Genomic DNA, 17,593 nt, shown 5'->3' with positions numbered 1-17,593 from the left:
TTAGGGGCCTGACTTTAAAGAACATTTCCCTGCTCTGGAAAACAATAAAGGGGACGCCTACCCCAACTTAGCTATTTACAATTGATCCTTCCCTGGTCTTCCTTGCCAAGGTCTGACAGTTCCTTACTAATTATCGCCTCTCTCACCTGTTGTTTTTAGGCAGAAAAGGGGCGGAGCGAAGCCTCTGCCTGGTCATTGGCAAACACCTTATCTCTAGGGGCAGGTGTTTTAGTATCTAACTTCTTTAGCCCACATAGTAACCCCAACGGGGGGTTACAGGTACAAGTAGCAAGAAACCTAAAAGTCCAGGCAAAGAAACTCTCACAAACGAAAAGGGCACTCAAGGGTATGCTCAAAATATAAAAAAAATCTATACACAAATGTGCTGATTAAAAAGAGAACTTCAACATAGAATACACCTTACGAGGTAAATGCAAAAAAGCCAATGATGTCATAGAAATATGTGTATATCTAAAGTGAATGTGGAGAAACTTTGGGCTGCCGACCCGCTGAGAGGACAACTTTGGGCTTCTGCCGTGGAGACCATCGGAGGACTACTATTCCCCTCTCAGCAGGTCAGCAGCCCAAAGTTTTCTTACAGCCAGTATGATCAGAACATTGGTATCATACTCTCTCGCCTGATCTTCAGCTGTGAAGGGTTATCACTACGAGTTATGCCTTTCTGTTTACTATTAGAGATCGGGACAGGCTTTTTGCCTTTATTTCTTAGTGTCTATGTTAACACTGAGCAATGTCATGTTTGTAGTCATGCTTACTAGTTCTGACGCTGCATACACGTGACTTGACAGCACACTTTACAAACACAGGGTTACATTTATTATAATGTTGATGCCACTGCCATGTCCTGATTGAGCTAGTTGTGGATTCAGAGGTTTATTGATCTCTGTGTGTACTGTATATGTATATTTGCTGCTGATCTGCATACATATTCTGTGTTTGCACATTTATTGCCTTCTTGTACCCGGGTACGCCTTTTCATTTATCATGAGGGGTTCAATGTGATTTCCCGTCACGCACAATGGTCCCCACATTCACTTTAGATACGCACACGCACATATGACATCTTTTACTTGTTTGTATTTAATGTGTAGGCAGTGTTCTTTATTTATGTCCATGTTCTCTTTTTAATTGTTTTTAATTAGTGCATTTAGTTGTGTATAAATTGTTTTGTTTTTTTAATATACTGTAAAGGAGTGAAGGAATTAATTACCTCTACAAGGGTCAGGAAACGACACACTGGTGTCAGGTTTCCTACCTGAGCTGCCTGAGATGTGTGAAATGAACTGATTGAACAGGATTTAAAAGGTAGGAAGTGAGCACCTGTCAGAGTCCTTGTTGGAGTCTCTGTTCCTGGAGTTCCTGTTCCGCAAGAGAGGAGGGTCACAGAGGATTGCCTGTGACCCAGCTGGGATTCACGCCTGCATCTGAAGTTTGCCTGGAGAAACCAGAGACACTGGACCAGTATACTAAGATAAGACTTTCATATACATTGTTCCCTGATAGTATGTTATGTGGGAACTTGCCTATCCAACCAGTCAGATAGTTAGGGCCTGTACTGTTTATTTAGTCTCCAAAGTGGAGTAGGCTTTATTTTTATGCTTTGTGTTTTACCTTAAAGGGACTGTGCCTCAATGTTTGTGGAGAAATAAACCACTCAACGTTTTGGTTCACCCTAAAATGCCTGTGTGGCCTCTTATCTGACCTGGCCTACAGGCCTCTCCGTCACATATACCCTTGAGTGTCTTATTTGTTTGTGGGAGTTTCTTTGCCTAGTCTCTTAGGTTTCTTGCTACTTGTATAAATACTAGTTGTACAGCAGACATTAAGATCACTGAAAAAAATCTGAAGCTCAATCTCACAATTAAGTAGTAAGTTTTTCAGTGCAGAGATCTCTTGTTTTTTAGAATACCACTCCCCTCCCCCCCACACTTTACACCTAGAAAGGCACCTTCAGTTACCAACAGTGGATATATATATATATATATATATATATATATATATATATAATCAAAAAATAAATAGATGATACCGTTCTGTGGCTAACGAAATGCTTTTATTTGTGCGAGCTTTCGAGATACACTGATCTCTTCTTCCAGCGATGTTACAATGAATGAAGCAAGGATAACTTAAAAACAGTGTCTCTTGGAATGTTATCTGTGCTTGTCCTTCCCCCGTGTGGATGTGTTTTATGGCTAGAGGTGTCAAAGGGTAACTGAAAGCAAGTGAAGAAAGAGTGTGTATGTGTGTCAGTATGAATAAAAATGAATGGAGAGCCCACAGTATAAACAGTGCTCTACACAAGGTGTGTGTGGAGTGAGAGGGATATAAATGGTGTGGGTGGGTGTGGAAATGTGAGAGTTTGTAGCACAACTAAAAGTGTGTGTGGATACTATGTGGTCCCTATTGGTGTATATGGATGGAAAAATAAGGAGTATTAGTATGTGTGAGAGACAGCTGTGTGTGCATACATATAGCACAGTATGTACAGACATGGCCTTTAGCGCTGATGGGAAGAGAGTTTGCTAGTGTCAGTAATGACTCATAAAATTTCGATCTCTGTTTAGGCCACTGCTAAGTGTCCCGAACAGTTGCATAAATTTGTATTCATGCAACCGTCTCTCCTTCGGGGTTTTAAGATTACCTTTGAGTATTGCAACCCTCAGATCGTTCATCTTATGGCCAGAGTCAGAGAAATGTTCGCCAACAGGACTGTCTCTTGTTCCGCGTGTGATGCTGTGGCGATGCAGGTTCATTCTCTTGTTTAGCCCCTGTCCTGTCTCACCTATGTAGTAGCAGCCCCCTGGGCATTTCATGCACATGATGAGGTACACGACATTGCTGGAGGAACAGGTGAACCCTCCTCTGATTTTGTATTCCCGATTCTTGTGTGGTATTTGTATTGTGTCCGCTGTGTAGAGCATTGCGCAGGTTTTGCATCTTGGGTCCTGGCATTGTTTTGTCCCGCATTCAGTTGTACTGCTGAATACTTTACTCCTCACCATAATATTCTTGAGATTATGGGGTTGTCTGTATGATAATAAGGGTGCTTCAGGGAAGACCTGTTGCAGTCTTGTATCTTCCTGGAGGATGGGTTGTAGTTTCCTGGCGATCTTGCGTAGGGCTCCTAGGTGTGGGTTATATGTGACCACCAAAGGAACCCTGTCGCTTGTCTCCTTCTGTTTGTATTCAAGGAGATCACTTCTTGGTATTCTGGTGGCTTTGTGAATTTGCTGGTCTACAATTCTGTGGTTATATCCACGGTTTATAAAGTCTGATCTCAAGGCTTTAATCCGCTGGTCTCTGTCTGCTGTGTCGGAGCATATCCGGTTGTATCGTATGGCTTGACTGTAGATGGTTGCATGTTTGGTGTGTGTCGGGTGGAAGCTGTTGTCCCTCAAATAGCTGGCTCTGTCTGTAGGTTTGCGGTATACAGAAGTCTGTAGTTGGTTGTTCTTTATAGTAATGGTGGTGTCTAGAAAATGTACTTCATCCAGGGAATGGGTGAGTTTGAGGTTGATGGTCGGGTGGAAAGTATTGAACTTGTCATAGAACTGTAGGAGGTCCTGTTCGCCAGAGGTCCAAATCAGGAGGATGTCATCGATGTAGCGAAGGTATGTAAGGGGTTTCAAGTGACAGGTGGACAGAAAGTCACTTTCCAGTTTTGCGCAGAACAGATTGGCATACTGTGGCGCCATCCGAGTACCCATAGCGGTCCCGGTTGTCTGGAGGTATGTGTCATTTCCAAATGTGAAGTAGTTATGGGTCAGAATAAATTCAATGCATTTAGTCACTGTCTCTGTGAGTGGCTCCTGCGATCCCAGAAAGTATCTGCAGGCTGAAATCCCATCCTCGTGGGGGATGTTTGTATAAAGTGACTCTACATCCATAGTTGCTAGTAGTGTTCCTGTAGGGAGGGGGCCAATGGCATTCAGTTTGTTTAGCAGGTCGGTGGTATCCTGGATATAGCTGGGTGTGTTCCTGACAAGTGGTTTTAGAATGCCCTCCACCCAGCCAGAAATATTCTCGGTAAGTGTGCCAGATCCAGAGATAATAGGGCGCCCAGGGTTACCCTCTTTGTGAATTTTAGGGAGCATGTAGAATGTGCCAGGTTTTGGGTTAGCTGGTATCAGGTCCAGAATTTGTTCTCTTGTGTGGATCGGGAGTGTTTTAATGATCCTCTTGAGTTCTCGCATGTATTTTTTAGTTGGATCCTCCTGCAGTTGGGTGTAGTACTTTGAATCAGAGAGTTGCCTGTGTGCTTCCCGCAGGTAGTCTGTGGTGTTCATTATGACCACTGCTCCTCCCTTGTCCGCAGGTTTGATTGTTATGTTGTGGTTGGCCTTTAGCGATTCTATGGCTCTCCTCTCCATCAGTGTCAGATTATATGTTTGTTTCCTTACTTTGTCCAGGATGGTGGTTTTGGCGCTGTGTCTGAAGCTTTCAATGTACCGGTCCAATGTGGGGTTGCGCCCAGTTTGTGGGATCCAGTTTGATTTTCCACCCACACCATTTATATCCCTCTCACTCCACACACACCTTGTGTAGAGCACTGTTTATACTGTGGGCTCTCCATTCATTTTTATTCATACTGACACACATACACACTCTTTCTTCACTTGCTTTCAGTTACCCTTTGACACCTCTAGCCATAAAACACATCCACACGGGGGAAGGACAAGCACAGATAACATTCCAAGAGACACTGTTTTTAAGTTATCCTTGCTTCATTCATTGTAACATCGCCGGAAGAAGAGATCAGTGTATCTCGAAAGCTCGCACAAATAAAAGCATTTCGTTAGCCACAGAACGGTATCATCTATTTATTTTTTGATTATTGAAGCTCGGCTAACACGGTACTGATACCTCTACATGTATATATATATATATATATATATATATATATATAATATATTATATCACACACACATGACCAGTATTTCACAATAAATAGAGATCTCTGGGATCAAGCTACAGTATGGGAGGCTGCTGTAATTTATTAGTGTGACTGGTTAGCAAGCAGCTATGAAAGCGCCTTAAAGATTTGAAGTAGTGTTAATTTTCAGGAGGGGAGACCTACAACAGAAATTGCTTCTGCAATACAGGCTACCAATGATCAGTTGTTAAAACTCCCTTCTTAAATATATACAAGATGTACATTTATGTCAGATTTCACTGAATAGTGTAATAAAAACCTTCTGTATCTAAAAATAGAATTTTTTTGCAACATGTCGGCTACTTAAGATCTAACTTTGAAAGGACTAATAACCCATTTCTTTATGTACCTTATTAGGTGTGTGCATAAAACCAGAGCCTCTGTCTCCTGCGTCTTCCAGCTGTTCTGTCCCTTCCCCCCTGTCCGTTGATTCATTATCCCCTACCTCGCATTATGTGCCGGTAAGCAACAAGCTCTCCCTGACTTCAATTGCGTGCAATGGTGCTCCAATAAATAGCTGTGTAAGTAGTGTTCTACATAAGCCCATCAGAGCAATGGAACTTAGATTCCAGATCTGAGTTAGAAAGACCAAGCACCCCAAGACTCCATACATCCCGTCTTCCATTTACCTTACTAGCACTCTTATAAAATGTCAGTAGGATGGCTGAGGTTCCGCTGCTCTGAAAGTTTGCAAGCTGCTCAACTAGTTTTGTACTATTTCTGGAATGCACCTTCTCCTCTGTCTCTCTAGTGCTGTGAATCAGGGAAGGGATGAGGGTGGCTGCAGGTACCGAACCTTTGGAGAGGCTGCAGTTTATCCTATAGCCAGCAGGGGCCATGGTGCTGCACCTCCGCTCCTCCTGGTGTTGAACTCCTGGCTGAGAGAGAGAGACTTTATGGAGCCTAAACTCCAGGGCTGGCATGGCTTATTCCCCTCCAGCGAGTGTGCTCTGCCTCCATTCCCTAGTATTTGTGGTCATGCTCTGACTCCAGTGAGAGAGTATGCACACTCCTTGGTTTGAGCTTCAGTAGCTGGATTGTGGCGAGTTTAAATGTATTTTGTTCAACACATTTAAATGTGAAATGTTGTGCCTGTACTAAAAAGTAAATAGTGTGCTTGAGTTTAGATGTGACACATCACAGCCATCTGCAGACTGCAGGATGAAGTTTGAGGAGCATTCCAGGTTAAATGCCCCATTTGTTCTGCATTGGTGGGGTGCAGAGGGTGTCAGGAGCTGATCCACGGTAATTTCAGCTTCGTTGGCTTCCTGGCTCCCGAGATACTTACTGGGGAAAGTACCCCCAGTATTTCATAGAGGTTAAGAGGTGGATCACGCAGGTCAATAGGAAGCTTCGACAAATGACGAAGTGATGACAAATGATGAAGATTTAAACCTCTCTTGTTACCCGTTGAGGGGAGGAACAGTCTGCACTTTCCCCGGCACATATCCTGGGAACCAGGGTGTACCCGAAGCTGAAATGAACTCGCTCAAACGACCCCCTACATGTTAAAAACAGCGGGCTGAGGTAATTTTTCATGAGGGGTACCTGATTTTTAAGTGTCTGTTGCCTTATTGCGTTTTAGTTGTGGAAACTATTCACCCTCTTATTTAAAACTGACAAGGAGATGGGACAGCTCTCACTTCAGATACCTTGACCATTGTCTTCACAATGATGCGTTTTCATTCCCTTTGTAACAGGAAGAACTTGATGTGTCCTCCAGCTCGCAGATATCTCCAGACTCCTTATACTCAGAATGTTCAAAAAGCCCCAGCTCGCCAGAGCAACCAGAGGAGAAACCTGTAATCCATGCACGTCAGGCCACAGGTACGTCATGTCTTTTATATGGGACTGATAATTCAGCTTCTGCAAGAAGAGCCATCAAGAAAAAAGGTCTATGAATTGTAGGTTAGTCAGCATCTTTTTGAGATTGTTCATATCCTGTTGGTGAGCGTATCTTCCTCTGTAGCACTGGCTTAAACGGAAAATGTAGAGCACTTATTTTAAGTGTAATATAAATAGCCCCGTTGGGTTTATTTAAAGCATCAATACTACATTCCCCCTTTTTCTTTCTTTTCTTCTTTGTATATGTAAAGCATGTGACAATGTATAATCTATTTTCTTACCTAAACTGGCATTCGTTTGGTGCTTTTGTCATAAATCTGTAAAAATCCTGATTGTGTGCCTAACGAAATGGCCGCCTTCTCGCTTTGTGCTGCAGTCTGTGGAATGCTGCAGCTGATATGTAGCATTATATTGCCAAGTGTACCACATTAGTGTTACATATTTCAGATTAATAGACAGCCTGCTGTTTGGAACACAGCAACAGATCTGTTTGTGATACTTAGTTGCAAAAGTGCAGAGCTCAAAAAGGTGTATCAGAGCCCATTTCAAAAGCGGAAGTAGTTATGACTTAAATAACCGGTTGATTCTCTGTACATTAAAATACAAAAAACAGACCTTGCTCTGTGTAATGAGTAATGAGTAAAGGGTCCAATTTCCTGTGATGAGAAGGCAAGCCACTAATTTAAATAATTGTTAAAACGGGAATTTAGAGTATTTATGAAAGATTAAAAGGAAGGCTACCCCCTAAACATTTTACGTTTCCTTCTTGTTTGTCTTTTTACTGCTAAAGAAACTTGGTATTAACTGAAAACTTTATATTCAAATCCCACCCTTATAAGCACCTCCTCCTGGTGTTACCAAATGGACCCTGCCACAGGCAGAGCCATAATTGACATCCTAAAACATGACATATATGTACAGCAGAGAGATACTGAACATGGCAGCACTCGGATGAAAACCATGAAGTTCCATCACATGGTATCATTTGCCTTGATTATTTATTGATATTTAGGCCTTTCTTGATTGTATTACACACAGTTATTACCTTACATGAAAGAATTCAGATGACAGTTTTTTTCTTCGGGTGTAACCTGCCTTTTAGTGTTCATGTGACATTATGAAGTCACTTATACTGTCACAATGAGGTTGTGCTTAAGGCGGTGTATGTTGCCTATGCTGGTAGGTGTCTGATATTGAGCACTTGTTGGAGATGTTGACATTTGCAGTGGGACATGATTGTGACACTGCTGGAAATCCTAAACTTTGAAGGGTGAGGGACTCTCTCTCTTTCCCCCGTCCCTCACAGACTCATTGGGCTCCCTTTCTTATACTCCAAAATTATTTTACAAAAATATGCTCTGGATCTTAACATATTTTTTTTTTATTAACAACTGAAAATTCTGCATGTCCTTAATAACGTTTGATCCGGCCAAATGATTTAAACCGGATTAGAATCTTAGATATTTAGCTGTTTTTCCAGTTTTCAAACACATTTAACAGCCATAGCTTCATGGGAGCATTTATTTAGAATTAAAAATGTCCCATTTACTTCACATTGTTAGAGTAAAGGATGAATAAAAGGCGGTCACTGCAAACAGGAATCAGCCATCAAGTAGAAAAATAAAAATAAAAATACCACCCTGGTTTGAAGTCTGTTTATGTCCCTTCCGGTTTATCCTATTCAGTTTTATCCACTTATACCCTATCTGCAGGGGGATTGCCATTTCAAGTTATAGCTATTTTTTACAAAGGTTGTTCTGGTTCATATCCACCTATAGTCCTGTGCACATTGTGGAGCATCGGACGCCACGAGGTTTACTCCTCATACTACATACTTCACATTGTTGCCAGAAAAGTATTCGTACATCACATTCTGCAGGCAGCCTCACTGGGTACAGTAGTAGGTTGCTTGTTGACATGCTCTGAAGTGGAAAAGTACATTAAAAGTCAATTGCCTGTTTTTTTGTGACCTTGAAAAATCGCCTAATTTTCCCGTAACCAAAATACAAGCTTTTTGTACCCTTTATTTATTTTATTTATTTATAAAATATTTTACCAGGAAGTAATACATTGAGAGTTACCTCTCGTTTTCAAGTATGTCCTGGGCACAGAGTAAAACAAATAATACATGGTTACAAGTACAGTTACATAAATGAACAGGGTATACATTATATACAAGACATTGCGTGCACAGTTAAAGAAAATATATATTATGAGCGTATGAAACAGTTACAGACCAGATTAAAGTGTGAGACAGCCTTAGATTTGAAAGAACTTAAGCTGGTGGTGGATATGAGAGTCTCTGGTAGGTTGTTCCAGTTTTGGGGTGCACGGTAGGAGAAGGAGGAACGTCCGGATACTTTGTTGAGCCTTGGGACCATGAATAGTCTTTTGGAGTCTGATCTCAGGTGATAGGTGCTGCATGTGGTAGGGGTGAGGAGCTTGTTCAGGTAGCTGGGTAGCTTGCCCAGAAAGTCTTTGAGGGTGAGACAGGAAAGGTGAACTTTGCGCCTAGACTCTAGTGATGACCAATCTAGTTCTTTGAGCATTTCGCAGTGATGTGTGTTGTAGTTGCATTGGAGAACAAAACGACAAATTGAATTGTAGAGGGTGTCAAGTTTGCTAAGGTGGGTTTGAGGAGCCGAGCCATATACTATGTCTCCATAGTCAATAATTGGCATTAGCATCTGCTGTGCAATACGCTTTCTGACCAGGAGACTTAGGGAGGATTTGTTCCTGTAAAGTACCCCTAGTTTGGCATAGGTCTTGGTTGTCAGGGTATCAATGTGCATCCCGAATGTTAAGTGGGAGTCAAACCATAAGCCCAGGAATTTAAAACTAGTGACAGGTGTTAGGGTGGTGTTAGCGTTGGTTCTAATCAGGAGCTCAGTCACTGGAAGCTTTACAAATTTAGTCTTGGTCCCAAATACCATTGTTACAGTCTTGTCAGTGTTTAAAAACAGTTTGTTTTGGGAAATCCAGTTTTCGAGTCTGAAAAAGTCAGACTGAAGTATGTGTTGAAGGTCAGAGAGGCTATGGCTGTGTGCATATAGGATTGTGTCATCTGCATACATGTGTATTGAGGCTTCCTTACAAGCTGTGGGAAGATCATTAATGAACACTGAGAAGAGTAAGGGCCCCCGAACAGAGCCTTGCGGGACACCACAGGTGATATCCAGGGGGTTGGAGTTAGAGCCCGAGATGGACACATGTTGGGATCTTCCTGATAGGTAGGACTGAAACCAGTTTAAAGCATGTTTCCCTTTTCCAGAGCTCTGGAGTTTAAGCAGGATAACATGATCAACTGTGTCAAAAGCCTTTGCAAAATCTAGGAATACTGCACCAGTGAGTTGTCCCCGTTCCATTCCACACTGGATTTAATTGCACACTTTTAGCAGGGTAGTTATGGTGGAGTGTTTGGGACGAAACCCAGATTGGAATTGGCTAGGGAAGTTTGTCTTGGTGTAGAAATCGCTTAATTGGGAGTGGACACATTTTTCCATGACTTTGGATAGAATTGGGAGAAGTGAGATTGGCCTGTAGTTTGAGACAGTGTTTTTTATATTACGCCATTTGACTGATTACCGTCAGCAGTATCCAATAATTATACTAAAACAATTATAATGATAATCTATAACATGGCTCTTCAGCTTGCTGTCTGGGGCCAAATCCTACCTCCAAAAGGATCTTGGTGTGGCGCTCGTACTGTTTGCCCCATGTAGTTTCATTGCAGTTGATTGCTCAGGCAGCTGTGTGCAATGTTTCACAAGTAGACTCACTATAACGCTAAGGTAAGAAAATGATTTTAGAAGACTTTTTAGATCTATATAAAATCACATTGTGGTACACTTCTGGCCCTTTTACATGTAAAAAAAAAAATACATTCTAATCTGGCCCTTTGCCAAATTAGTTGGAGAGCACTGATCTATTATGATCAAAGTTATGGGAAAATCAGTCTTTAGTTGGCTTTCACATCATTACTTGGTTAGCTATTTTTTGCTGCTCTTTATTATAAACACAGTTATGTGAGGTTTTTTTAACTTCTGCATTTATCTCTGTGGCTTTGCTTTTCCGTTCTGTACATGCATTATTACCGCCGCTTACATGAAACAACGCAGTAATTAGTTAAGGACAAGGCACGCATTACCGTTGTTTTGAATTCATCTAGCAATACATCATGCAATAATAACACAGTAGGGTGAACGCATTGAGTTATTGAGAGTAGTAAAACCTGCAGTATTTGTACATCAACGCATGCACTGTTCCTTGTCTCTACAGGTCATGCACATGTTACACAGAGGAAACTTGCCCCAGTTATACCCAAGCCATGCATACAGCCGAAACACATACTGCTATCCACAACCGCGGATATCCAGTCCTCTGCAAGCCTTGCACCCAAAACCATCATCTTTCAGCCCCTTACTACTCTTCTGCCAAAGCAACAGCCTATTATTACCCTCCAGCCAGCGCCACCTACAGGTAATATTGTTTGGCTCGATCCTCACCAGAGAGAACTTCAAATAATGTTCCTATAGGAGCAAATGTAACCAATGCTAATGACCAGTTAATGCATGAAGAAAATCAGATAAGAATAGAGGTTATAATTAACTTCTCAGTGCATTGTTAGAAATGTTTGTATAAACCATGTGAATTGGAAGTTGTTTTACTCCCTTCATGTGTTCTGCTTATTGTATGTTACATTCCGACCACCTGGCCCAGTTGGTTCTTTAAAAGACAGGGGATATGCATTTATTAGATTACAATTGCAAAATGTCCCACGTGTTAAATGTTTATTCCCTTTGAAAGGGAAGGACTTTTCGGAGTGGGAAATAGTTCCTCTGGAACACGCTGCAGTACCCACCGGATAATAACATGGCAAAAAAGGTGTAAGATGAAACTGCAATTCCAACTTGATAATGTTGGTGTCCTCACTTGTATGCATCGAAGAATCCATAAACGGGGAGCCTGAGGCCAGCAGGGGATTCTGGGAGAGAGGAATTGGCCACTATATGCCGGGATTTAATTAGGGCCGGTGCAGTGGACCGCACCCCGGCCCGGCATTAACTGCCATTCAAAACAATAGCAGCAAACGCCATATTAGGGTGCGCTATCCTGCATTGCAGCCCAGTGAATCTGCCCCATAGTCTTCCTGGTAAAGTGGCAATTGCTTAAACTAAAATTGTTTCTACGTCGGCACATTTTGCAAGGGCTTTTTGTGGGACAAAATAGGGTGTTACTTGTAATTATCCACGATTTCACATGCCGTGTTTAGCCCCGAGTTGAGTTTAAGTGGGATTGCTCCTATAACTTTTCAGTAAGATGGGCTGAAGGAGAAGCTCAGTAGTAATGTTACTGTCCTTTGAAGTGGGTGAACTCAGTTAAAATCCCTGTGTCAGTGATTTGCCCAAGGTCACAGGAAGAGCCACCTGTGCCTTAGGCACCAACATTACATTGTAGGCTCTGCTGGCCAGGGACTCCATTGTGCATGCGTCGTGTACACGGTCAGGGCTTCTATTATGTGTACCATAACTATATTATACATTGATTGGTAGGAATTAAAGTCTCGCAATGTAGATGGGTAAAGGAATGTTTTCATTTGATCCCTTTAAGTGCACTCGCAATCACGTGACCACTCCATCAACGAGTCCTCCCCTTCAGTACCACTTAGTGACCGACCTGCGTTCTGCAATCTCCTCTAAAAAAAAAAACCAAGCAAGTTGCGCGCTCTAAGGCCTGCCTCATAGAGGTACAGCCTTTTGTTCACGGTGCGCGTGCGGCCACTATAATAGCGGCCTAATGCAGCACTCTTAAGTTTGTGGCCCATAGGCTACTCATAGGAATCGACGCCTGCTAATGTCATTGCTGTTGCTCAAGTCTTTAAGTGCAGTATACAGTAGCGTGCAATAAGCTCCGTTACGGGTTACTGCACGGTGATCCCGCACTAACTGGCAGTGATTAGAATGGCAGCTAAAATGAGATAACCCGTATCGGAGGTTGGTAAACCTTTCCCTATGCAGGGCAACTTCTTTTTTCCCTTCCAGAGTGGCAACTTTTTTGTCTTTTTCCATAGATTAAAATACATATATATTCTTGTTCCCCTAGAGTTTTACAGTTGAAAATCAGCCAGCATAATGAATGTACATCTCTGTTCACTAGATGGCAGTAAATCTTTTCAGAAAAGTTTTTAGACTGCAGTGTATTGCCTCAGTTGCAATGTGGTTAAGAGTTGTCCTTGTGAAAAAAAGAAACTTTATTACACTGTGCTTGAATATTGCAGAATAATTCTGATTAAAAAGGGGATTAGTTATTGGGAGCTAATTTACAAATTGTATTCACTAAGGCAGGGGTGGCCACCAACAGGTCAGGTATTATGGATATCCCTGCTTTAGCACAGGTGGCTCAATCAGTGGCTCAGCCAGAATGACAGCCACCTGCGCTGAAGCAGGGATATCCATAATACCTGGCCTGATGGTGGCCCTTGAGGACTGGAGGTGGCCACCCCTGCACTAAGGACATAAGAAAAAAAGCAATTTTAGTCTCTAAAAAGTTCAAGTAGGTGACTAACATGGCACTTTTCCGTGTGAATTGTCCACAATAGTGGGGGATTTAAGCCATTGTGCTTGAGCTGGATCTCCAGAAGAACAGTCTTGCAACATAAAGCACAGACAAGCATGCAACCCTATTTTGGGTCCTCCACACTCTACAGATGTAGCAAGACTTTACGTCTTCGTTGCCGCGGCGGTTGCGGCACTGTAGGTTTAACGCAGTGGGGATCCCTTTCAGAAACATGGACCCACGCCGCAGCTCCATCGCGACACACAGTCTCCTGCGCCGCAGACTTATTTTTGTTTGTCCCCGGCGCTGGGGACAGGAAGCCTTACTACATTTGTACATTAGTTGAAGATGTACAGCAACAATTTGTAAATAAAACCAGCAATATTCAGGCCAGGAAAAAAAGAAATTCATATCACAGCACCAGGTAAAGATTAAAAAGTGTGACTAATACATTGACTAATATGCAACTTGAACAGAGGGGAACGATAGATAATGCCTATCGTATGTTGGTGGAAAGAAAGTAATAGTGTTGATTTGTAGTGGCCGGCTTTCCATTTTTGCGCCAAAAGATGTAACTAAATAGAAAGCGTCTGACAATGGATTCAGAATTGAACGAATATGGACTATTGAGACATCTTCCATCCTGTTCCATTCTTTAATGAGCTTGGTGAGCTTGGTGAGCCCATGACATTGCTTTGGATCGCTATGTTGTTCTTCCCTGAGCCACACTCCTTTTTTTTTTCTGCTGCTGGAACAACTGAAAAGTGAATATTTCGGAACCAGTCTTGTGATTATAAGATACCTGAGGTCCTGCTCCACTTCAGGGGACCGCTGCCTAAATAATACATTAACGCAGCAATACTACATTCCAACTTTTTTTCTCTGTATATGTAAAGCATGTGGCAATCTTGAATTCTACATTCTTACCTAAACTGGCAATCGTTAGGTGCTCCTGTTATAAATCCTGATTTATGCGCATAATGAATGGCTACTTCAGTCAGTGTAACTCAACAGCTACAATGTATCCTTATGTTACTACGGTAACATTATCTATTATTACAGTTGGCAGCTCAAAACTGCAGGGAACATTCTCAACAAATTATCGCAAACAGGAAAGTGTTGCAAATATCTTGCACTGCTAGTGAGGTGGGTTAAAACCTGCCATACAATTCAAAGGATACTTTAATCTCATTAAAAATGGCATTAAGAGTTGAATAAAAACAGAAACCATCACTATTATCTAATACTACCAAACTGATTTATTTAAAAAAAACATAGAAGTTTTCACATTATGCTGCTTTAAAGCAGCAGTCCAAGCTGCTGGGTTTTTTTTTATATTATATTTCCCCCCCCCCTTTGATATGTGCATGAATACAATCCACACACTGATAAGTAATTAGCTAAGTTGCCGATCGATCTGTTCTCCTGTGATCGATCGGCGAAGATTCGGCTCGGGTTAACTAAATGGCTGTCAGTGCAGCAGAAGAGGACCCAAGATGCAAAGTTCTGTGGGGAAGATCATGTGACCAGGCAGTCACTAGATACAATTGGTGCACTGCTAGAGAGAGAGCAGGGCTCAAAAAGGGGTGTGCCAGAGCCTGTTTCAGAAGAGAAGGGCCTGTGACTTTGTAAGTGGTTGCTATACAAAGAAAAAAATGCTTGTTACACAATGTTTAAAAAAAAATGCTACAAGTATTTTCTCATAGTACAGAACTGATTTATTAAAAAATAAAACCACACATGTAGGATATTGCTTGGTCTGCAGCTTTAAAGGAAGCTATTTCTTAGTCTTGCCACTCCAAAGCTGGTGCAAAACGATTGCATAAACATTGCAGTTGAAAGTAATTTGTTTGTTTCAACTAATTGGGTGCCATTTTTTTTTCTTTACCCTGGAGACACTGGTAAATATCCCTCAGTGTTCGGGCCCGTGTCTACATTGGTATAGTTCTGTGTCAGACCGTAGTCAGGATGATGGGCAGTAGTACTTTCCTTAATTTCTTCCTATTCTCTCATACATAGGTCAGCCAGTTCTGCTCACCCGCTCTGCCGTGATGCAGCTCCCAGCCGCTGGCATCGTTACAGCGCAGTCAGTGCTCACAGTGAGTGGAGGGACAGGCACACTCCCCACCCCATCCGTTAATATTCTGACACCCGCCGGATCACAGAGTGGCAAACCAGCAGCGAAATCACTCATCCATGCACACGTACGGGCGCCAGACTCTGGAGCAGATGTAAGTTCAGCCTGCAACACCTTGTGAAACAATCATGCTGAATATCTTTGTATACAACTAGCATCATACAACTCTCTTTACAGAGAATGTGTTATTAAAAAATCTGGGGAACTGATGCCAAGAACGCATTTGTATATTACCTGCCCCTTAAGAGCACAGTAATAACAAACCATAGCATCCTTCTTAGTACAACAAGAGTTTGCTCTTACTTTTGGGAAGCAGTTATAGGACATTTATATAGGGGGGTCAGCAGCTGTAATTATTGGCATTAAAGCTGCAGTTCAGTCTTTTTTTTTTAACTTTATTTGTTTACTTCAATAGTTTCATGTGGGCAATCTCTACTTACCTAAAGAACTGCATAGCTGCAGGTCAATTCGTTCTCCGTCTATTGATCGGCAAGGTTTGGCGACATCTTTAAATATGGGGAATGTAAATCGTTGCTATAGGAACAAGCATGCTTGTTAAAATAGAATACAAGAAAATTGGTCTTTCAAAGTTGTTTTTTTTTTAAAACAGAAAATGCTAAAAGTATTTTTTTCTTACAACAGAACTGATTTATAAAAAAAACGCGCATACAGGATATTGCCTGAACTGCAGCTTTAACTATCTTTCTGAAGTTGCTATCCTCTTAACAGAGGTTTGGGACACTGTTATACTCTGTATTACGCTAAACAACATCATTTTCAGTAGGTCCCACATTGTTGGCTTTAGCTTGTTCTTTGCTAGTGCATTTCCCAATCACATTGCAGGTACGTATGTGTTTTTCTTGTGTCCTTCTGTTGTGCGGCGTGCAATGATGTGTTTATTTATTTTGCTTTTCCAATTCTTTTTTTTAATCCTAATTGCATACAATAGTTTTCAAACGGCACAAGTCTCTCCTGTATAATATCGGTTTAACTGCTGAAGGGACCTGCAGTGACAAATAGTGGTACCTGTACATGAGATCAGAACAGCTCAGCCGGACTGGTCTGAATTTGAATTGCATTGCAGGGACACACTGATACTAAAAATAGCGTTTGAAAGGGCAAGAAAATATCTTTGAAAGGCAGGAAAAAATAAAATACAAAAAAAAGAATGGCGATCAGTGTGGGCTGCTGCTTTAGGCCCGTTCTATAGTGCCGGGCACGCGCTACGCCGTTCGCGCACGGAATTGTAGTTGGCTGATATTAGTCAGCCTTTCTATAATGGCGCCGTGCGTGCGCACGGCAGGGAGAGTGGAGCGGGCCAACAGCGGGGAGGATTGGACAAATAATGATTTCGCGCTGCTGCTTGTTGCGCGTCATACACTATGACCCAATCATAGTGAGCCTGCAATTTCATTGGCTAGTTCTCCCTCCGTGTGTGTCTCTCTCCGTGTGTGTCTTCCAGACATTGCAGATCGATGCCACAACTGGCCCTTCTGGCTGCATTTGTGTAGAGTGTATTTACAGTGCTCTGTGTGTGGGGATATTGGGAGATGTGTGTGGGGACCCCAGGGAGATGTCTGGGGGCAGTATAAGTGCGCGTCATAGCCACGCCCACCCGTCGCTCATAGCACAGACAAGTACACACAAAAAATGTGCTTCTGCATGAGCATTCGCGGGCGTGCACGTGCACGCGCTCGCACCAACTATAAAACGGCCCTTAATAGCAATTGTAGCATCGAAGAAAACATTCTTCTACAATGGAAGATCGGACTTGATAGGTTTTAGAGAGATACTGTATGTAGTATCAAAAATAATACGTATTTTCCCACTTTGACATTTTCCCATTCATGCTTTTTTTTATGTACCTGGCTTGTGTGGTAGTTTCGGCACGTAGTTTGTAAAAATTAGACACAATAAGATGGGTGTGGTGTGGACTTTTTAAATTGCAAAGCATTATGAATTTTCCAAACACTGCTTCACACTCACCACCTAATTACTGCAATATTGAATTGACGAGGCGTACAGCATGTTGTTGAGTATGTATGAGCTCTTAACCTGCTCCTGACGGCACGTGTTGTGTTATGCTGTTTTGTAGTTACTTT

The 17,593-nt window shown here is 42.1% G+C and overlaps 1 protein-coding gene across 2 annotated transcripts in view; it reads left to right on the top strand.

Moving 5' to 3' along the window:
* The window catches only part of ATF6 (activating transcription factor 6), a 168,064-nt gene that overhangs the window by 21,402 nt on the left and 129,069 nt on the right, over positions 1–17,593 (top strand). For both annotated transcript variants that reach the window (XM_075616811.1, XM_075616812.1), the window contains 4 exons: positions 5,312–5,415; positions 6,655–6,781; positions 11,078–11,278; positions 15,374–15,585. In XM_075616811.1, coding sequence (XP_075472926.1) covers positions 5,312–5,415; positions 6,655–6,781; positions 11,078–11,278; positions 15,374–15,585 — 644 coding nt within the window. The remainder of the gene's footprint in view (positions 1–5,311; positions 5,416–6,654; positions 6,782–11,077; positions 11,279–15,373; positions 15,586–17,593) is intronic.

The sequence above is a fragment of the Ascaphus truei genome, chromosome 10 (assembly GCF_040206685.1).
Source record: "Ascaphus truei isolate aAscTru1 chromosome 10, aAscTru1.hap1, whole genome shotgun sequence".
Lineage (NCBI taxonomy): Eukaryota > Metazoa > Chordata > Amphibia > Anura > Ascaphidae > Ascaphus > Ascaphus truei.
Note: the sequence above shows the minus strand (reverse complement) of the source record. Positions and strands in the feature narration are given on the sequence as shown.